This window comes from Pleuronectes platessa, chromosome 13 (assembly GCF_947347685.1).
Source record: "Pleuronectes platessa chromosome 13, fPlePla1.1, whole genome shotgun sequence".
NCBI classification, from domain to species: domain Eukaryota; kingdom Metazoa; phylum Chordata; class Actinopteri; order Pleuronectiformes; family Pleuronectidae; genus Pleuronectes; species Pleuronectes platessa.
In genome coordinates, this window is record NC_070638.1 from 14091035 (window position 1) to 14114495 (window position 23461).

Below are 23461 nucleotides of genomic sequence, written 5' to 3' on the forward strand. Positions count from 1 at the left end.
ACGCTGGTCCTCACAAAGATAGCTGTATAATAGCACACACACACGCAGGTGGAGAACCGCACACCAGCGTCTGAGCAGGTTTTCATTATGCCTCCCGCTGGTCAACCTGCCACCTTCTTTCTCACTTTTCATTCTCACCTTCCTGCATCCTTCTTCCACTTCCACCTCCTGTCACTCAGCAGATCACACACAGGAAACGAGTGTAATCGGAATCATATGTGCACATACACCCCCGCCTCTGCACTTGGTGCTGGATGACAGTCTCCTATTTAAGTGGCATTTCAACAAAACCTTTTTTCCTAGTTGTAATAATCCATTTGTAGGTTTGTACATTGTTGTAAAATGTGTGTTAAGAGGGTAACTGTGTGTTCTATTAGTAACATGAATTGTTACTCACTGAATACTACATGTGGCCTTGGTGATAGTTTTTGTTTTGTGTGCCCAGGTTTTGAGTTTACTGTCAGTGTGTGGATAATCCACACAGTTGGGAGAAGTGTTCACAAAATGCACAGTAGATTTTCTGTTTCATAGCCAATGATTGATTAATAAAATGGATCTGACTATTGTAACAGCTTGATGCATTCAGTCCAACGCATGTGCCTGCTCATTTGCCTGAAAGGCTGAGGAGAATGAGACCTATGCACTGTTTTAAGCCTTACCTGGAAAAGGAATATGATTGTATGGAAAATGTTGAATATATTGAAAATTAACAGGGAGAATTATTAAACCCTGAATGTGGTTTAATTATTATCTGAAATGTTTTATTCATTCTGGGGACATGTCAGCACTGGAATCCAGTGTTTTAATATACGTTTTGCCCACAGCCTTCTTTCTCCTCCATGAAAACAACGTTTTTTCAGGCTCATGGAGGACGAGAGTTTGATAGTGAAAAGAGAGAGCGCTGTTTTGGGCGGGTGTCACTTTATGTAAATGTGTGTGAATGCACCTTTTAAATAAACTCTGGCCTTGGTGCCTTGGTGCCTTGATGCCGCTTCAGCGACGGACTCCGTGTCCCCTTGAACCACAGCAGCTGCAGCACGACCTCAGTTATCTTAAATCTGAAATTATAGGTTTACCAGTGTTTGTGATTCTGCTGCTGTTTTGACTCAATGCAACAAAACACGCCCTTGTATGAAAGATGAAAACATCTTGGAGCTTTACATGGGAGGTTTACAACCTAAGGTTTTATGATGCAGTGGAGACAGACGCAAATTATTGTAATGTATGAGTTTCTTTTCACTATGTTAACATACTGGCTCTCTCTCTTCTGTGTGTTTTGCAGTTACGTTGCTGGACTCCATGTCAGCTCTGGCCGACCTGGGCTGGGAGGCTTACCCTAATGAGGGGGTGAGTGTTCGCTACACAACACAAACACAAACACAAAAACAAACACACACACAAAAAAAACATCCTCTCTATGTTGGAGCTGGCATCAGAAGCATAAATCTGATCAAAGCTTGCAGGTTGTGTTGACTCGTTGTATTTTCAGGGAACAGGCAGCAGCACTGGAGTGTGTGTTTTAGAGAGCACTGGGTTCTTGAGCGCGCCTTGCTAAATCGGGAGTCTGCAGGGGGAATTTACAAATTATTTCTGCTGCGCTGAGAACGCCGTGGCACCGGAGCCTCCATTTATTACGGGTTGTGATTTTTCGGGGATGGAGTGAAGGGACGGGGTGGAAGGGTAGATATTCTTACACGAGAGGACATGACGTGTACATGTTGTGTCGCTTGCGTGTGTGTTTGAATGTGTGTGTGTGCGTGAGGGGTGTTGGTTATGTAACTAGCCTTTTGCAGGTATGGGGACCAAGGGAGTGCAGCCAGCATGAATCGGAAAATAAAAACAGAGAAGTGAGAGGAGAGGGAGAGTGGAGAGTGGAGAGAGGGAGAGCGACAAAGTTTATTCAATAAAGAAATAAGAGCGGGATCTGTATGTCACTCTAGCTCTAGAGCTGTTGAATGGCACTGAATTAATTCTATTTCCCCTTGAGTCACACTTCCTTCTCCACTATTCAGCGTCAGTGTGTTAAATTGCAGGATGCCACACGCAGTTTCATGGTTGTGCGCAGCGGAGAAGAGGCAGCTGAAGCTAAGCAAGGTTTTGTTTTCTCAGGCAATCAAGGGTATCAAGTTCACCCGATTGAAATGCGCTGATTGTGGAGCCATATCGTGGATGTTTGTGTATGTGTTTCTTTTTCTTCCTCACTGAGGCAGAATGTGTTCCATCTGTGTCTGAGCCAAAAGGTTCAGTCTAAATTTTGACAAGTGGATTACCCAAGTTAGTCTTATAGAAAATATGGTTCAGGTCGGGGTGGATTAATCATGGCTCGGAAAAGGCACATGTGTTGTTAGTTTACCCCTCAAAGATGTGTTTTGGCTAGAAAAGTAAAATATATGAAATGAAGCCCATCCTGTATATCTTTATTCATGACCTGTTAGCATGGAGGGGATCTGGGGTCTCCTTCCTGAGGGTGTACAGAACCTGAGAGGAGACTGGCTCTACATGGGCCTACACACACAAACACACACACACACACACACACACACACATACTCACCACGCACAGGCATGCACACACACACACAACTCGTCTGTTAAATAAACTCCACCAGCATCGACTTAGACATAAGAAAAGAGTTTAGTGTTAGTGTCTTTACTTTGGGTTGAGGCTCTATCAGCTGTTTTATCGCACAGAGGAAATTATTTAATTGGTTAAAGCTGGGTTTTTTTCCTCTATCATGGTTGGTCTCAATTTGTGTGTGCATTATGGAAGCCGGAGCTGATGTTATCTTCCGCCAATAAAAATGATCCTACCGCTTTGTTTTTGTTCGTTCGCTGCCAGTTTAAAGGAGACAAATGCAGAAGGCTAAATTGTCTGAGATAAGCAGCTGCTCCTGTCTCTTCGCTTCACTATGACTTTCCCTGAAAATAAAAAGTTGTGTCACTCAGAAACAGCCAGAAGGGAGACAGGCCTAAAGCAACAGTCAAATAGGAAAAGATGAGAAAGCAATGAAAGAAGATGGTTTTATATGAACCCAAGTTTTATCATCCCTAAAACATTTTATTTAGAATATAAAATGAATCCTGATACAATTTCCCTAAAATCGGAAGGTGTCGGAAACCTTCTGGTGTCTGTTTGTAGTTTGAGCAGGCTTTGGTTGCCCACATTTAAACGGTGTCGAGCTAAAGATTTGGAACACATTGATCGAAATGCATCAGTTAAGCTTTTTAATTTATGTGCATTCATATGCAGATAGCTGCTAATGGAGATTAACCAAAATGCCGTCTGGACCCATCACAGCTTTTGTTTTGTGTGGATACGTTTTCTGAGGGTGGCGAGCTCTCATCGTTTTCTACCAGTATCGGGAAAAATTATTAGAGGATCATTGTCACACGATGTAGAGTGGATTTGTCAAACTAAAGATGATCCCTCTACTCGTGATTTTTGAACAGACATCCAATCCGTTATCAGTATATAAACCCTTGTACTTGTGGCTCCTGAAAGGAAAAAAAAATCAAAATGACGAATTGCAGACTAATTGAGGCCAAACCTGTTGCACGACTTTTTAAGACTGCGATAAATTAAATGTAAGACCGATGTCAAGTGAGACAGATATAAAGGAATATCAGAGTCCCAGAAAAATTATCATTTCCTTGTGGTCTTGTTTGTAGTTTTATTAAAGAGTGCAAATATCTACAATTGAGAAAGAACTACAACACGGTGAGCCAGACTATGCTCGTCACTAAAACATTCCTCTTTGTACTTTTTAGATTTTAAACAACCCCATGGATGCTGTGTTGACTCTAGTATTGTTAATTTATCATAAGTATATTGATACTGCAGGTCAGAAAATTAATGTTGTTGTCATCAAATGCTCCTTGGATCAAATGTAAAGGAGGAGAAAAGCGATAAGAAAGTGATGCACTGAGAGTTGGTAGGTGCAGAGGCTGTGAGAAGGTCTTATGTTTCATATCAAGGGGATTATCTAGTTGACCTTTGGCCCCTAAACCTGTGGATTGGACCCATCGAGAGGCAATTCCCACCAATCTGAGACCAGTGTCTACGTGAATTAGTCGCAAACCCCACTTGACCCTTGAAGGTCATGTTTAATCCACACTGTGCAGGGTCGGATGTGCCTGAGAGTGGAGCGACCCACTTCTGTCACCGGGCAGGGGTGTTCCTCATTGGGGACACAAAACAGAACATCTTAATGATCTTTGAAAACAGGAGGCCCCCAAAGCATCTCTGCTCCCCCACTGACCACCCCCACCCCTCTTCCCCTTCTGGTTCTTCACCTTCCATCTCTGTTTTCCCCTCCCCTCGTTCTGTCCGCCAGCCTCACCAGGCCAGAGATCGGAGGCCAATTATGGCCTGGTGGGTGTGCCCATCAGATGATTGCAGGAGGAGGGATATTATGTTAAGCTGGTGAATGGTTGAACCTAACCCCAATCTGACGTCTCTGCTTCACTTCAAAGCGCTCAAGCCGGCCCCGTGCTGATTGGCTGAGGTGATTGAGGGTTCAGGGAGGAGGGTTTTCGCTCTGAATGTTAATTAGCGTTCAGCCTGAACCAACACAGGCAACAGTTTTCTTTGTGTATTTGTGCGTATACGGAGGAGAGCTTAAACTCTTCAGGCTATCTAAACATCTCCCCACTCGTGTTTTTGGTGGGCCTGCTCTCAAGCGGCCGGTGTATCATTTGCAAACAGAGAGGTCAGCAGGTTGTTTTCATGATCATAAACACACCTGTGCTTTATACCAGGCAGAAGTGACAGTGAACAGACCCGCCGACAAGGGAAATAAGTCACTCGCCAGGAAGTGGCAGTAATCCAGCCACTCCAAACTCTGCCTACAAAGAAATAAACAAAGACATCATAAAGCCCTCTTTATCCCTCAATGACTATTCCCATAAATGCTTTAATCACCAGTCCCCGGGGACTCAGCTTTGTGTGTCTGTGTGTGTGTGTGCAACGGTCCTGTGATGTCCGACTGGTCCCAGCTCTGCACAGATGGGTCTATTTAGCTGCCAGGCGCGCCTGTAATTTACCAACATTCATTCATCTCTCCCCTCTTCTCTCTCTCTCTCTCTTTCTCCCTCCGTCTGGTGTTTTGTTCTTTTAATTGAATCGAGTGTGGTTGATCTGAATGACTCACAGTCGCTGTGTGTGCACAATGTCAAGCAAGACTCTAGTGATATGCCGCGTATATGTAATCTTCAAACTCTGAACTGGCTGTCAGGGACATTTGTGTCAGCTGAGTGCAGCAGCTTAAACAATTTCCCCCTCCGCCTCCTTATCCTTGGTCTTCTTCGTCTTCCCTTGTTTTTTTTCCTCTTGCTTGTCTGTGTTTCGGTTTTTGAGGGACATTTGGGTCAGAGCTTGCTTTGTTCAAGCTCCAGTTCATACACAATAGACGTTTCGTCGAAGGTGGTAGAGTTTAAAAGCATCTCAGAGTGCCAGCGAGCTGGAGAAAGCGTGATTCTATGTGAGAAGGTGTGTTTTTTTTATGTGGATCTGTTTTTGTGCTCAGGACGTAGAGTTGAAATGCATCAAGCTTTTGCTGGGTTGTGGGGCCGTCACATTAGATTAACCTTGAGAATCCAACCTTAGCTTGGACTTGTCTTAAAGTTTCTCTTTGCCCTTTTTTCGCTGCTTTCTTTGCATTTTATTAGCCTGTCTTCTTCCTTTTCATTCTTTTCTTTATTTCTTTCTCTTTGTCTGGTTTCATTTGTATTTTAGGACGCATTAGGGAGGACAGGTAGATTCCTCTGTGGGTCCTTTGCGTGTATCTGGTTTGCGTGTGTGCATGCTTCAATGCATGCAGCTGTGTATGCAGAATGTGTTCATACTATTGGGTAGTATGAACCGGTATTATGTATTTACATGATTTGACTCCTGTCAGATCACATGTGCTCATCACTGGAGAGATTAAAGTTTAAGTATTAAGACGATGACAGGAGCTCAGAACAAAGATGGTGGTCCTCTCGACCCTCACCACAACTTCATCTAGTTTGTTTCTGTGGGTTGTGTGTGTGTATGTGTGCGCATGTGTGTGTGTGTGAATCCAGTTAGCTTAGATCAGATATCTTGAGACACTGAAACCACATTGGTTTATTTTCCGTTTCTTTAAGGAATAGAAATGTTCTCTTTTTGGTGTGTTGATACATGTGTGTGTGGTTTCATGTGTGTGTGTCTGTGTGTGTGTGTGCGTGTGTGTGTGTGTGTGTGTGTGTGTGTGTGTGTGTGTGTGTGCAGATAGAAATGTTTTCCTGCTCATGCGAGAAGTGTTCTCAATTACTGCCTTAGCCAGAAGTGGAAACAGATGGTAGCAGATGACGGGAGACAAAGTAGCTCTGTCCTACCTACTCCCTCTTTCTCTCTCTGTGTGTGTGTGTGTGTGTGTGTGTGTGTGTGTGTGTGTGTGTGTGTGTGTGTGTGTGTGTGATACACACATATACACACACACACACACACACTTAAGCACTAAATCACCCATTCACTTTAGGAAAACATGCTCACTCTATGCACACGTGCAACATAGACAAAGACGGTCCTTCAGTCATCTTGACACAGTTCATCACTCATATTCACCCAGACATGAAAACAGAACATGCAAGCTCAGTGTTGGTTTCCACTAAACCACAGTTCAGTGAACTTGGGCCCAGTTTCTCATAAGCAGTACTTGGACTGAGATATCCTTTGTCTATTGACTACCTGAAGTGAGATGATCTTTCAGCTGAGTGCTGCTGTTTTCAACTTGAATGTCTGTCAACCTAGAGCTGGACTTAGACTACAGGAGAGAACCATCTAGAGCCCTAGTCTGTTCCGATTGGTGCAGATTATCTGGTAGCGTGAAGGATTACAGAACTGAATCATAAGGGCCACCCCGATAATTATCAAAGAAGGAGGTTATGTTTTCTTCTGTGTTTGTTTGTTGTTTAGCAAGATTAGAAAACTACTCACTATGGATTTCCTTGTACTTTGTGGAGGGGTGGAACATGACCCATGGGGAGGATCAAGGACTTCCTCTTTCTTTAACATTGGAGATCTCCCAACAAATTGAATCTACTGAATATATTTGAGGTCAGAGTGAAGAATCTCTACAAATATTCTCCTATAGTGTGTGATGCAGCCCGATTTCAGATTCGGTCAGGATTCTTAACCTCCTGGGGACTGAGAGTAGATTTAGTTCACATTTTTATCTCTCTCTCTCTTTCTCTCTCCCAGCATTCTCCATTTATATCTGTTTTAGAATTACCCTCTAGGGACAAATAAAGTTGTTTTGAATTTTAATTTATACTCTCTCCTCCCTTCATCCTTTTTCTTCATTCCACTCTTCCTCTTTGCACTCTCTGCACTCTTTGCACAAAATATGGCATCTGCTAAAAGTGGGGGACTCAGTAGTATCATGTTAACGACAGTCAAACAACCATATTACAACAAACACACTACAAACATCCGTCTCATCTAATCGACCTGCTTTGCTTGTCTCCCTCTCTCCCTCCACCCCTCACCCTCAGTGGGAGGAGATCAGCGTGATGGACGAGAGGAACACCCCGATGAGGACGTATCAGGTGTGTAACGTCATGGAGGCCAACCAGAACAACTGGCTGAGGACGCGCCACATCAGCCGGGAAGGAGCGCAGCGGGTCTACATCGAGATCAAGTTCACCCTGAGGGACTGTAATAGCCTGCCCGGGGTCCCCGGTACCTGCAAAGAGGTCTGCATCACACACATTGAATTTTACCTTTACCTCCATGGGGGCTGTTGTGTGGCCGTCTGCTCTCTGAATTCATTTTGAGGGGCAGTAGGTAGCAGTTCTCATATTTATTTCACATCTATAGAAGAGTCCAGTGGAATAAATTAAATATGGAGGAAGACAGTGAAGGTAGAAAGACGAATTCTGCGGCTTGTCGCATAAATATCAGTTCTCTGACAGAGTGTAGTTCTCTTAGCCTTTGGAATCAAATTGAGTTGAATAATGCAATCAGTCTTTTCTTCACTTCACAAATATATAATTTAGGAGATACATATTGTATTTATTATGAAAATTATAAACTAATTAGACCACACATTTACAAATTATAACAAATTCATCCTGCAGAACCTGCACTGTCTAAATTTGTTTAGGGTGCTTAGCTAATCAGCTAAACCAGCAAATTATCTTTAATGACAAATCTCTGCTTTTTCAATTAAACCTTCCCCATTTTCAATCCGACACAATTACTCTGTATTGTTTGCTTTTGCTGCACCAGAAAATGCGAACACTCAAGAGACAAAAAACAAGAGAAGAAAGCAAATCAACATTCTATCACTGATGATAAGTGATAGAATGTTTTTTGTAACATATCCTGGAAGGCCCAACATGCAAATATGAAACCACATTTAAATTCAATATAAATGCAGATTTTCATTTGAATTAGAAACAAACTGCAGGCACTTATCCATGAATTTATATTTGAGGAATCAGTGAAAATTTTATATATATATATATTTAAACATATTGTATATAAACGCTTCACATCTTACAATGTCAACGAAAGTGAAAATAAATCCTGGATTTGCTATTTGATCCAAATCTACACTGACATTTAAATGGTTCTTCCCTGAGCCATAATTTTCATGATAATTCATCCTGTAGTTGTTGTGTAATCCTTCTAACAGTCAAACAAGCAGGCATAACCTGCTTGGTGGAGTTAATAGGACATAAGGTGGTTGTTGTAATTATTGCTTTATACAATATAAATGCTTGTTAATTCGCATTACGACACTGCAAAGCACCAAAACTGCATTTTTTATATATATTTTTTTACTATTTTATCTATGCCTTTTTTGTACAAACCAGACACTTTGATGGCTGATCAATAGATACGTAAACAAGACGAAAAGAGGGAAAGAACTTCACAAGAGAATAACTGCAGAATGAAACAGACGACACCCCAGAGGCCTCTTTTCTGGCTCCTCATACATTTTTACCGGCGCTATATAGTTTTTTACAGTTCCCCCATTGTCTCATATCAGCCCACTATCACTGCTCCTCTGTATTCATTTCTCTCTCCCTGCACCCCTTCACTCTCATTACATCTCCAGAATGAGCAGTGGAGATAATAGGAGACAGTATACACCTGCGCTTTCATCAAGCTGCAGACAGTCAGTGATGCTGACCAGCCATTGAGACTCAGAGGGGACGGGCATCTCAGATTGGAAGAAAACCTTGTTTGAAGTGTCTACGTCTGTTTTACAGTGTGTTATTGACATTTCTAGATTTCTAAAAGGTGATGGACGTTGTGTTTGTCTTGCAGACATTCAACATGTACTACTATGAGTCCAACAATGCCAACCTGTGGTTCATCAAGGAAAGCCAGTATGTCAAGATTGATACCATTGCTGCAGATGAGAGCTTTACACAGGTATGACCCCAAACACAAGTACATGTACTGTGTATATGATATGCTAACATACATTGTGACATGTACATTGAATATAGGGCATCAGAAAATACAAAATTACGAAACTGTGAATTGAGATTGTGGTGTATGGGGTGATATGATCCTAATAACAGAGCTACATTTCAAAAAAAATGTCGTCATTTACCACAAACCCTTGACAAATGTATCAAGGTTTGAATGTGGGTTGTATTCAAATATTGTTACCTTATTCTATTTGCCCATAAAATTGTCAGGACATCATGGGAATACCACCTCTGAGTTTCTAGCAAAGTGTATCGAACAGCAACTTTTTGGACTGACAATAAATCCAAAAGTAAAAGTGCTAAGGTTGAGTGCTCACATTTACCTAAGACGTGTACAATTTTGCCCACAGGTGGATGTTGGTGACCGCGTCATGAAGCTGAACACGGAGGTGCGCGACATCAGCAACCTGAGCAAAAAGGGCTTTTACCTGGCCTTCCAGGACCTGGGCGCCTGCATCGCTCTGGTCTCTGTCAGGGTCTTCTACAAGAAGTGTCCCCTCACTGTGCTCAACTTGGCCCAGTTCCCCGACACGATAACGGGCGGAGACACGGCGCTGGTAGAGGTCCACGGTGCGTGCGTCAATGCCTCTGAGGAGTTCGAGGCTCCCAAGATGTACTGCAGCGCCGACGGAGGCTGGCTGGTTCCCATCGGGAGATGTGTGTGCAAACCGGGCTTTGAGGAGAACAAGGACGTCTGCCAACGTGAGTGGGGTGGGGGTCCCGCAGACATGTGTGGGATGTATTTGGAAGTGTGGGAATGTTTTTGTGTTTGAAGGAGAGATAGAGAGAATGACAACATTAGAGGCAAATGTGCACAGTGCTTTCATGTACATGCTTCAATGCCCTCTGTATGTGAGGGAGCTTTATTATTGCATCACTTTATGAATTTTGTTGTGAGACGATGGATGCTATGATTGTATTCAGGTTGATGATGCACTGTCTTTGGAAGAGTGTGTGTGTGTGTGTGTGTGTGTGTGTGTTTGTTGTGTGAGACTCCGTGTGTGTCATCATGGGTATCATAACTCCAAGTGACTTTTGCACAGCTCCCAACACAGCCAGGACAGTTCTCACAGAGGAAAGGGTAGGAGTTGCTTTGAGGCATCTCCTCTTCTTTTTCCCATGTGTGTATGTGTGTGTGTGTGTGTGTGTGTCAGAACTGAATATTTCATTTTCCCTGCTGAGTGGGGGAAAGCGGTGAGTGTGTGTGTGTGTGTGTGTGAGAAAGTGCTCATTGACGTGTGTTAGTGTTGTAGCAGGAGAGGAAAAGGTATGCCTTAGGAAGCAGATTATTGAGTCGTAAAACTCCACAGATGGTGTGCGCTGTGTCTGTGTGTGTATACTGTGTGTGTATGCATTTGAGCGAGCAAGCTGTATTAGACTCCCAGTGTCACCTGCCCCTACGGGCTCCCTTCCTCCCCGAAAAGAAAATGGAATCATAGATATTCATCACTGCAAACTTGGAATCGGAGCACATAATGCAATTTCAGTTGTTTGGGAGGAGCAGCAGCCAAGATACCCAGAGATCTTGGCAGTTGGGCCTTGGAGACAAGTGAATAAGAACAAGCTGTACTCTGCAGTTTGCACACTGGTAATGTGCACAGATTGTGGCAGAACTCCGGCTGCATCTCAATCATGGAACACAGACTGTGGAGCTACACGTCTGTCTTGTAAAACGACACGCTGCCTTTATATGAGCGGTGATCTCACATGATTCCGCGAGTGTGTCGGTCGATGTCCCGCTCCCTCTATTGAAACTTTATTTAAAGTGGGTCTGACGCAGCAAAGCGGTTGACCTCGGTGATCTCCATGACCTCATCAGTCTGCTCCCTGAGTCTTATCACTCCGCGGAGAACGAATACAGCGATGTAAGCGTGTTTCACAAGCCCGCTTTAACTCAATAACACCGTGCTTGTGTGTGTGCATGTGCGCCATGGCCCTGTGGAGAAGTAACGATGAAGTCTTATTGTCAGTCTGAGGTCAGGGGTCAGGAGATATATGTGTCCCTTGTCTAACGAGTTATGGCCACTACAGATGTGTGCGTGTGTAAAACTGGTGTCTTCGACAAGGGGGGGGGGGGGGAATTCACTTCATTTCAAGGCAGATTTTCTGGTGCCGCAATTTACTATGGAAACAATCAAAAAGTATTTTAATTCCTTTGTGGGGAACTGAAGCTTCTCTGCCGCAGGGTTCTATGCGCCACCTCCTCAATATTAGGAAAAAAAAAAACATTTCTGAGGGGTCTTGGGAGAGATTTGCATAGCAATGAGATGGAGAATGTGAAAACACATCTGATATTTGGTTGTTTTATGTGAAATAATGCCAAACTAATGCCTTTGGAAACCAGCTTTCTTCTGATACCTCCACCAGGGAGGTTGTTTTCGCCCCTGTCCATTTGTTTGTTGGTTGGTTTGTTTAATTGTGACCAAGATTAAGCAGCAACAGCAGGACGGATTACTACGGACATTGGTGGAGGGATGTGGTTTGGGTCAGGGAAGAACCCATTCAATTTTGGTGTGGATCCAGGAATCCCTTTCGGAGACACTGCGACATTTTTCAAAATTTCCACATATTTTCAGGGGTATCATTTATTCATCTTGATGAAAAACTATTAATGGGACACATTTCTTTACATGTGGGCTATTTGGTGCACCTTGATTGGATTTAAGGGGACAAACTCCTGCACGTGCCTCTGCTCCCATACTCCTCCCTTCCCTTGTCAAAATTTCGCTCAGCCAACCTGAGAAACTGCATCTGTAATCAGCCTGCTGTTAACAAAGACATGAGAGGACACGGAGACGTGCAGCAACCCGGTGCGCTGCGCTTTAATGTGTCCCAGAGAGAACAAGGGCCGGGCTTTTAAAGAGTCTCCTCAGCGCTCTGCGTCGGCTCCAAACAAAAGGTTCCTGCCCTGACACAGGCGGTGGGTCTTCCATAGGGAAAACACACACCGCTAATGCATTTAAATCACCTTCTCCTCCGCCATTTGCTGTCACACAAAGAGATGAAGGGGTGAGGTGGGGGAGAGAGCTGGAGCAAGGACTGTGGAGGGCATTTGTAATTATTACCATTGTGCAGGTGAACAGGCCTTTCAAGGGATGCCTTGAATTCTCTCTTGTCTCTTGTTCCTTTTGTGCGCGCCTGTTTCCCTCTTTCCTATCGTTTAGCTGCTCTGGCGCTCATTGTTTTCCACGTATAATGTTCTGTGTGAATCTTTTCACAGTGTTTTGGCCTCTCTAGCCTTTTTTTGTCTCCGTGTCGCTCTCCCTCTTTCGTTCCCTCTCTCTCTCTCTCTCTCTCTCTCTCTCTCTCGGTGTGAGGCGCTAATGGAATCATTACTAGCTCTCTGTGTTAGACAAACACCAGACACCTCCAATTACAGCCTTTTTTCCCCGATCTCTGGCTCTCAGTCCCCTCCTCGCTGCTATTTTCTAACCTTGCTCTGGTGTCTGCTTCTATAATGGGACTGTTCTCCACCTCTCTCCCTCCGCGGGCCCCACTATTTTTCTCCTCACCCATCTCTTCTGATATTGTCGTTCCTTTTTCACCTCACCATTTTTCCTTCTGTCCCCCCCCCCCCCCCGCCGGCACAGCACTCATCTACTCTGTCCGCTCTCGTTAAACATTTATGGATCACGGGTTCATCTTTCTCTTTTTCTCTTTTCCCACCCGTGCTTGCTTCTTGTCCCCTAAAGTGACGGGCACATTGTGCTTATATATGTGTTGATGTACACAGAGAAAGCAGTGGCAGATGTTGTGATAGGACATAAGTGAACAGGAAACGTGGTCTTGATTTATTGAAACACGATCAACAACAAACCACTGGTTGTGGCAGAAGCTACCGATTGTTTTGACAGTTGATATTTTGGTCTTCATTGGAGATAAGGTGGAAGTTACTGTATGTTTCTCTTATCGTCAGCATATTTCAATTGAGTTCCTGAAAAATTCTCCTGAAAGAACTGCGTAGATCTGACTGCAGAAATGGCACATCTGTGTAAATCCTTAAAGATTCACAAATAAAATTATACAAATATAAAAAATGCGCAACTATACAATGAAAAAATAAAAAATTGCTTAAAAGAAGTATAAAATAGAGCTCTTTATTAAATTATAAGTTAATGCAAGTCAAGGTAAGAGGAGGTGAAGCGCATACACTAGCAGCAGAGTAAAGTGACTGATATAATTAAGTATGATGAACAATATCACTAATATGAATAAATAATATGAATTATATGAATATTGCACCGTTTTTTTTGACTTGACAAACACGATAATAATTAAACAGTGTTGACATGACATGATGAACATGATTAATAAATATTACACAAGATACATGTGATAATATTGCACAGTGGAGACTTGTCAGTCTTGCCAAACAATATTTATTTTCATTTAGCATTATTTATAAGAAAGTTTATAGCTAAACAAGCCTATAAATATGAAGCCTTCATTACATGTCTTTGTCTTAAAGGATGAAGATATGTAGCAGCCCCTAAGAATATATCATATCCATTATAACTTGGACAACTGGACTATGTGGCAAAGGACCCATACCAAAGGACACATTGGCTTTGGTCTTTTCATGGGACTTATTGAAAAAATAAAAGGTGAAACCTCATCCTTTAATATCTAAAACTGCAACGACTTTTAAACCCTTATTATTCCTTTTTTTTTTTTTTCGAGCTGTGGGTTCTATGTGTCTTGAGGTGATCTCTAATCACAACGCCGCTCCGATGACTGTGACTCTGCTGCTCAATCACACACAATCATACTCATCTGCTTTGACACTGCTGGAGTTGCGTAATCTCTCCCTCTCCCTCATGGCTATTCAAACACATACTCTCTCCCTCTCTGTCACATACATTTGCACACCCTTGTCACTTCTCCTCCATCTCTCTCTTCCCTCCAAGCGGAGGCCTCTGTCTGCGCAGCCAAAGCCCTCCCGCATCGTAAGCTCTTTTGCTTTCTTCCCTCTCTGTGTCTCGGTCTCTTGTGCATTCTGTTTCTGTTCTGCCTCTCTGTCTCCGTCCGCCACTGTTCCTTCTGCCCCCTCCATTTCCACACTGCACTCCCTTGCCCTCTCCCGCTGTCTCTCTGTCTCACAGCTGGTGGAGGATGTAGTGAATTCTTCTCTCAAACCTCTCCTGCTTTAAGCCCCAGAGGTACATGTTGAAGGGCAGGAGTGTGTGTCGGGTGTATGTGTGTGTGTGTGTGTGTGTATGTGACTAAGTCTGTGGTTGTGTGTGTGTGCGTTCTGTCCTTCGCTGTATGTCTGACAGCACCAATTACTGCCTCAGATGCCGGAGAGCTGGAGGAGACGGAGTGGAGAAGGACAGACACCTGTCACCTTAACACAAGTTCTCTTGCTCTCATCTCCTCTCTCTCTCCTTCTCAAGTATATAGGTCAGCATGACATGTCCGTCCGTCCGTCCGCCGGCTCTACCTGTCTAATGGTCTTCTTACCTTTTCTTCTTATACATTTGTCTGTTTGATGCTGCCAGTATGAAGCAAGAACTTGTTTTACGAGAGGAACTTTTCAAAGTCAGGCCACACGTTGCTCGAACTGATTCGCTTACTCTGCTGCTGCTGCTCTTTTAACTTATCAAATTGGAGTAAAACCAAAGTGTCAATCATTGAGTAGGAAAAACTCCAATGGGCCTCCAATCTGGTGGGAACTGCCTTGTGTTTATTTACAGACAGTATTGTTTGTTTACTTTTAGACATGAACTGAACTCTGGATATTCTCCTGAATTTATCCAGGCTGTTTGTGAGTGCCCAAATGTCCAAATGAGTTGCTCCCGACAATATGAGGCGTTTATCTTGACTCACGAGAATGTCCAAATGAGCCCATGTGAGATCACACCAGGAGATTCCCTGGAGGATCCCGAAGTGTGTAGATGTTCACTGTGTTGATGACATTTCTACTGGTAAAAAAAGGGAGCCGTACACGTATACGACTTGAAAAGACAATAAGATTCGAGAGAGAAAAACTACTTATTTCTGCATTGGAATTTATACATTATGTCCTGCCCCCTGCAAGTTCTGCCAAGATTACCCCTCACCAGAGGTTTGTCTGGCCTGGGACCTGGGTTGTTCATATGTGAGAGGAAAACTCCGGGGAAAGTCCAGACCCATTATCCAAATCTGTTCATGTCTGAAAGCGACTGCACAGAGACAAACAACCATTCACACCTTCAGACAATTTACACTTTCAGAAATGTTCTTGCTGTGAAGCGACAGTACTTATTACTGGATGACTGCCGTCCACTTGAACAGTATAGTTTTCTCTTTCTGAGACAGCTGGCCCATTTACTAACTATTCTTGATATGACTAAACAAAGTTATATTATAAAGTAAAACAGATTGCACTCTAAAGGGAGGTTTGTGTCAGACTGCTTGGCTGGGCACAGTAACGTTTTGGTCTGGTTGCCAGGTTTGGGATCGTTGTGCCTTTGCAGAGATCAAAACCAAATCTGTGCTCATTCTCAAAGCAAGAAGACCTGCCGTCTGCCACAGAATAGCTCCAGTGATGAACTATTTCTTTGAAGCAAAGCCAAGTAACCTTTAAGCCAGGCAAACATCACTTCAGACCGCTTCACAGAATCGTACCCTCTCCAAACCTTTTGACTACGACTATGAGATCATTACTTTTGGGAGGGATAGATAAAGCCTGTACGTTCTCATTTTAAGAGAGAAAAAAAACTATTAACAACCTGTAAAGGGTTTAGTTCAGCTTTCTGTATGCACAGAGACAACCAGCGAACTGAGGCCTCCTGCTCGACCATTCAGCCGATCAAACCTGGCTCTGACCACGGCGCTAAGATAAAACCTTACTTCGCTTTCACTTGTACAGATATGTGCCAGTTAAAAGATACATGTATTATAAGGGCTCAAGATCGTAGATATGGACTAGGAAGAATATAATGAAACAAAGAATATGACCACACAAAAGACTTCATATACACACACACACCTAGAAACAATACACTTTATATCTCATAAGAGGATTGCAGTCCCTGTTCATAATGAAAGGCTTGAGCTGGAAACAGATGTAGAAAAGGCTAATCTTTGCACCTGTGAAAGAGCTTTACTCATTTACAGTGTGTGTGTGTGTGTGTTTGTGTGTGTGCGTGTGTGTGTGTGCGTGTGTGCGATGATGAAAGCTCAGTAGGGAGGCTGCCTTTCTTTATTGCCTCTCCAACGCAGAGCTTGAGCTCTGCCTCTCTCCTTTCAACAAAGGTGTGTGTGTGTGTCAGTGTGTGTGTGTTCGGTGGAGGCAGCAGGTAAAGTGAGCATTTTTATGTTGATCACATACAGACTTCTGAAGGTCAAGGGCTCCCTCCTGCATTTAGTATGTTCGTTTTCTCTCTCTCTCTCTCTCTCTCTCTCTCTCTCTCTCTCTCTCTCTCTCTCTCTCTCTCTCTCTCTCTCTCTCTCTCTCTCTCTCACACACACACACTCTCTCTCTCCTTTCTTTGCTCTTCTCTTGGTGGCAGCTCGGGGAGCTTGAGAGCACAAAGGTGTGGGTAAGAAGGAGTGGGCGGTGAACAGAAGGGTTTAGACAGCAAGTAAAGAGACTTTTGTGTGTATACGGTCCTCACCCCATGTGCGTGTATGTGTGTGTGAGTGTGCCGGTCCAATGCTGCAGGCATTAGGGCAGTAAGCTGTGGAAGTGTTAGGCAGCGGGTGTTATTACTAGACAGATGTTCTTAAAGGACAAACGGATAAATGGGCCAAGTAAAGGCCAGTCATCTGTCCCTCTACCTGTCTGTGTGTGTCTGTCGTTCTGCTGCTCTGCTTGTCCGACTTCTTCATTCATTTGGATAATGACAGCCACCTTTGCCTTCATTTCTCCTTTATTCGCCTTTATCTCCACTCTCTCATACTCCATCCATTTCCCTCTCCCTCCTTCTCATCTCCTCTCCTTTGTGTTTGAATAAATGACACACAAAATCACAAAGGCTTAGGCGCTCTGGCTATATCCTCAGCACACCATAGTCCCCGTCTACATACCCACACAGCGCTGACCCAGATAATGTCTATTCACGCAAAGCCTCCCAGCAGCTCCCCTCTCACTGTGGCCGATCACTCGCCAGACATAACCTGAGTTGCCAAAAGCCACCTTTGGCGTTTGCACCCCTGAAGCATTGGCCACCGTGAAACCCACGGACATTAAGACGGTTTGGGAAGACGGGACCTCGTGCAGCTTGGTGGAGTCTGGTGCAGTGGGTTGTGCTGTGTGAACAAACCCGCAGAGAAAAGTCGGAAAAAGCAGGCCAAGGACTGAGTAACTGTTAACGCATGTTTCGACTCTTCCACATCTTTATTTAGCACTATTCCCCACAGACAGACGCAGGAGAGAGCTAGGAGCGAGGTGGTGAGGGCAGAGTGTGTCTCCTCTGGGTACAGCTGTCATTAATTGGCTGCGTTTCAGATGCTGTTGTGTTCCAGTTAGTGATAAACACGAGTGCACTCCTGGGAAAGTTGGTATAATCTCAACATTTAGAGTTGGATTCGTGTTGAGTTTTTGCCCCATTCAGGATCAGGAGAGGTGAGTGCGTGAGCCGGACGAGCGGAGGAGGCGTGCAGGCACAGGAACAGGAAAGCAGCCATTGACCCCCTCCCCTCCGGCCCCTCCCTCTCGTTCTTTCTAGTTTATGGATGGCTTCCAGATGTACGATCGGCCTGTCAGACTGATTGGGCCGCTGTTGCATAGTTATTATGTTACTGCTCAGCTACAAACACGATGCACGGATATAGCCACGGTCAAAGTCCACTTTGTTGCTCCTTTCATTTGCCGACCCGCTGCACTCTTATTCTAAAGCCAAGGGGAACGTTTCAGAACATGTGAATAAATGAGGTTACATGGAGCCTGATGAGTGATGCAACACATTTTTTTATATATATATTGATTTAGACCTGTTGCTGCAGTATTACAGGTATAAATTGAATACTTGTATGATAGCTGCAGAGACATGAGGCAAAGATGGGATGAAAGAGACCGGAGCAGGTCGGGGGTCGGCACATTACAGGAATTTAGATATTGTATACTCGCCTGTTTAGTTAGTAAACCACATGATCAGCAGGTGAAGCTGACTGCAGAGGCAATTACAGCAATTTAGTACCCTTAGCATCCAACTGATTCAATATGTGTGGAAAAAAAAGAAATCCTCCGTCTCACAATCATAAATATTACATATTACATTCAGGCATCAAGCACAGATCTTCACATCCTGTTTGACTTTCAAAGATATAATTATCTGCAAATTCCCTTAAGAAGAGGCACAATGTTGGTTTATAGTGAAATAAATTAAATATAAATCAGCTGAAAAATATGCTATTTATAACTCCTGACCTCCTGAGATTATTCGAATGTCAAATGAGGACAAAGATAACATGTCACAGACGACTAACATCCTCACTGAGGTCCCTGCCTCTTAAAGCTGCTTCATGAGAACATCTGCCCATAGATCTAATTGTTTGGTCCATATTTATTTGATGAAAAGCTTGTGTGGTCCCAAGCTTTTTTATGGAGAGCGTAAAAGGAAAACAAAAGGAACGTGCAGTGACAATTTTCCCAAGAGGGGACCCCTTTGTACGTGACATCCTTGATTTCCCACATTACGCTGAATGGGCGCTGTATCTGTCAGGTGGGAGATGGCACTTGAGGACATCTACTGAGGGATGCACGCAGATCTGTTTTGACATGACTCTGAGTGGGGCAGCGATCTCCAGCATTCTCTTTCTTAGCGTTTCCTTTGTGAGTTGTGTGTTTGTGCTTTATAAACGGACTACGACGCGGCTGTGCTCCTGTCCTGCGGACTCACAACACAATGATGAAGTTGATCAATGTACGCTGAGATTAACGACAACGCAAATAGACAAAATCTGTGTGTGTCTGTGTAGTGACATAGAGAGAAAAGGCATGGGGCTCTCCTTTCCAACTCCGCCTGTGAGAATGAATTATTGAGAGTGATGAACTGAAAATAACGTGGCTGAGGAAAGGCGGTGCAGCGCTCCTCCTACACACACTTTGTTGGTCACGGGGCCGGCCGATGTGGGCACGTTTACTGGTGTGTGCTGCACAAAGTGTGTATATGTGTGTGTGTGGGCTGTATGTGTGTGCTGGAGTGTATCTGGGGACAGACATGGATCTGAGGAGAGGGTGATTACAGTTTGTTATAACTCTGCAGATTGGGTTTTAAGGAAGCTGTTTAGGATATATGTGTCTAGAGAGAGTGACGGGGTAGGTGTACTTTTGGAGAAAGATACAAATATGTGCGTGTTAGTGTGTGTTTGTGTGTGTATGCTTTTGCTTTGTGTGTGGTTGGCTACATTCAAAAGTACATGGTGAATCTTTGTATTCTTTTGGCCTTTTGTCTTGATGGCAAAATAGACAGAAGAATTAGTTATTCAGTCTGTGCAGCTAACTCCCTACAGACTCCTTCTATAGGCCTGTCATGGTATTTCTCTCTCTCTGTCTGTCTTTCTGTCCCTCGCCCATGACCCCGTTCACACACAGAACACACGCATGCACCTGGTATCTATATAATCTGTTTTTAGACTGCAGTATGACAACACTGGCTCAAAATTAGTGAGCCATCAACTTGAATTACCCCTAGAGAAGTGTGTGTCTGTGTAGATGTGTATTTGCTTTAATTCCACTCAAATTGAGAAATCTATCCTTGTGATTTTTTTTTTGGAGGGGTCTGTTTATATGTGTGTGTGTGTGTGTGTGTGCCTGTCAGCGAGAGAGTAAATATTTGTGCAGGGGCTCTGCAGAAGGTCAGGGTCAAGGTATGACAGACAGCCTACTGGGAAATAAGACACACACACAAGGACAGACTCTCTCTCTCTCTCTCACACACACTCACACACACACACACACACACACACACACACACACACACACACACACACACACACACACACACACACACACACACACACACACACACACACACACACACACACACACACACACACACACAACCACACACACACACACACAAATAAAGTAGGGATGGTCAAAGAGAGAACGAGAGAGATACAAACACAAAGAGGACAGAGTCAGAAAAATAGAACTAGACAGATGGGGGGGACGGGACGGAGACAGACAGACAGACAGAGAGAAAAACAGGAAGACAGAGTAAGACAGAGAAAAGACAGATGTGGACAGAATGAGGGAAAGGGGGGGGGGGGGGGCATCGTCCCATAGTTCTCCTTGGCTGATCTCAGTAATTGGCTGGTATCCTGAGAACAGAGAGTAGATCAGAGAGCAGCCAGAGTGTACTCATGTGCTTCATGTACTGGACATCACAAACCAATTCATATCCGGTATGACCGAGTGTGTGTGTGTGTGTGTGTGTGTGTGTGTGTGTGTGTGTGTGTGTGTGTGCCGGTCAGAGAAGTCATAAGATACCATAAACACAGTGAGGTTCTGTCCTGAGATTGTCAATCACGGAGGCCTACGTCTTCCTTGTGGACACAGCTCGTGTCTCTCATCCACTCTGCAGCTGAGTGATCCTGCTTCTCACTCTCTACAATAAGGCTCTTTCAGGCACAAGTCTTTCCAGGGTCGGTCTTTACAGAATACATCACAGTATTTGATACTGTCGAAAATTGCTTTGGATTTGAAAGATTGCAAATTTATGGGCTTATCTGAAAAGGTGGTGTTGTAAACTCAACTTTGAAATAACAAGACGGGAGTTCAGGTGTGCAGCCGCAAAGTTTTAAAATAAATATCCGCTCTTTCGATGCTCTAGTTTCAACATTTCAGAACTTTTTTCCAACTTAGGTGCTCCAGTTTTCAAATGACAATTCATAAGGTTTCAAACCTGGAAAACAAACTGAGGCACAGCAGAAGAGCAGTGAGGAATTTAAAATGTGTCGGAGAAACACTGTAAAAACTCAGCTGCAGTTTGGAAGAAGAAAAAAATATTGATTTGCAGATATTTACAATTATTTTCTTCCTATTAAAACATTAGTTTGAATAACACAAAACCTTGTTTATTATTTCAAGCTTCCAAACGCAGAGTTTCAACCTTTCATGCCATTTTTTCAGTTTCAGAACATGTTGGGATATTTATCCCACAGATATCACTGTTTCTTGCTTAACCTCTAATATGATGACCAGCAGTCGATGAACTACAGTAAAATAACCACCAGGCCATGATTTAATCATTTGATAGTGTGCAGACACAAACAACAAACAATGGAATTTTTTTAAGCTAGTAATTAAAATTCTTTCAGCTAAATAATAAGTACCTCAGGCTTTCATTTGACAACACATGTCTTCACTGATAATCCTTTCTGGCAGGTTATGTCAACACATGGAATAAATCTGCAGAAATATTAATGACATATTCTGAGTATGTGATATTAACTAATAATGCAGTTAAATACCTGTACATGCCTTTAATTGTTCAGGAGGCAGTGTGGTCCATAGCTGCCTTACCTGGTATGAACTGTTCTTCACCGCCCTTAAAGGCCAGAAATGTAATTCTAATGGAAATAGTGCATCTTTAATTATTTCATGTTTACAGACATTGGAATCAGATGTTACATTTAAGGAAGTTAACGTTTGGTTGTAATCCACTGAATCTCTTTAGAAGGCAAACGCCCCAAAGTGCTGACGTTCTGTCCCAGTGAGCACCAACTCAATTGCGGCACTGAAAATCATGAATACTGCTTGTTCCCAGTAGATTGGTGTCTGTTATAATCAAAGTGCGGTTGCAAACTTGCACTTACAACACACAATATGGCAAGAAGCCCTTCAATGCAATTTAAATGGTTGTTTTTGCAATAATTTTAACATTCACATTTTCTATTTAATTCTAAATACTTGCATTTACATGACTTTGGCAATGAGTGAAACATCAGATTATTCATCACTGTCTCTGATGGTCAACCAAGTATTTAATAATTTGTAAAATATTTTTGTATATATATTATGAAGGTACTGAAAATGTTTTTTCTAATCATTTATCTTTGAAGCTCTCATTTCATGTTAGATCATGATAATGACTTTGTAATGTCTGTTGGTGTATCTCATAATAATCAATCCTCTGGGGTATAAGCATTGGAAATAATTATGTAACAGATATGATTGGTTGACTTTTATGTCAAGTGCCCTCTAAAAATGTGCCAAAAAAAAATTATTGACATGATTTACTTCAGAGTTTTGTTGATGATTTCAGTTTGTTATGTAATGGTTGGATGGTTGCAGCATCAACACTATTTTTACAGGATAGAAGGTGTGCATGTGTGTGTGTGCGTCTGTGTGCGCGCGCGCGTCACAGGATTAGTAGTTATGGTGAATATTATAGTGTTAATATTATAGTGTTAAAGGTTGTTATGAACTGATTAGGGATTAGAGGATCTCAGCAGGGGGCTGAAGCCCGGTGCTGACATCTTTATTCCTCACACACATACGCATGCGCACACACGCACGCACACACGCAAACAGTCACGCACACATACACACAAGCACACACACACAAATGCATTTCATACTCTGCTCTCTACAGAAAGATCCTCACCACACACACAACACCACATTACTTCCACTTATTAACAAGGGAAATTGTTGGCGACACAAACACTCTCAGTTGATAAAGTCTCATGTCCTGTTCACACACCAATATTCAGTATAGCACCATATACCACACAATGACTTGTTCGTACCTAGATGTAAGTGGGTTTTCTTTTACTCGGCACATACGTTTGTTCAGCATGAAGACATGTCAATTCAACCAAAAGCATGTTTCACGGGCATGTACACACAAGTACAAACACACAAGTACAAACACACACACACACATACAAGTTGTACGTATGCGACCCCGGTGGCCGTTAAGGACGTCACATTCAATCTTGTCAGATTTCTCCAGTGACGCTTGATATATCAATTTTTAAGTAGTTGGCCTCAACTAACACTAAAACACACACACACACACACACACACACACTCAAACAAGCCGCTCTGTGCTCCTGGA

General features: G+C 43.2%; 1 protein-coding gene across 1 annotated transcript in view; it reads left to right on the top strand.

Moving 5' to 3' along the window:
* Positions 1-23461, top strand: part of epha4b (eph receptor A4b) — an 85304-nt gene that overhangs the window by 14303 nt on the left and 47540 nt on the right. Inside the window, exons 2-5 of the mRNA XM_053437979.1 lie at positions 1283-1347; positions 7515-7715; positions 9298-9405; positions 9818-10169. Coding sequence (XP_053293954.1) covers positions 1283-1347; positions 7515-7715; positions 9298-9405; positions 9818-10169 — 726 coding nt within the window. The remainder of the gene's footprint in view (positions 1-1282; positions 1348-7514; positions 7716-9297; positions 9406-9817; positions 10170-23461) is intronic.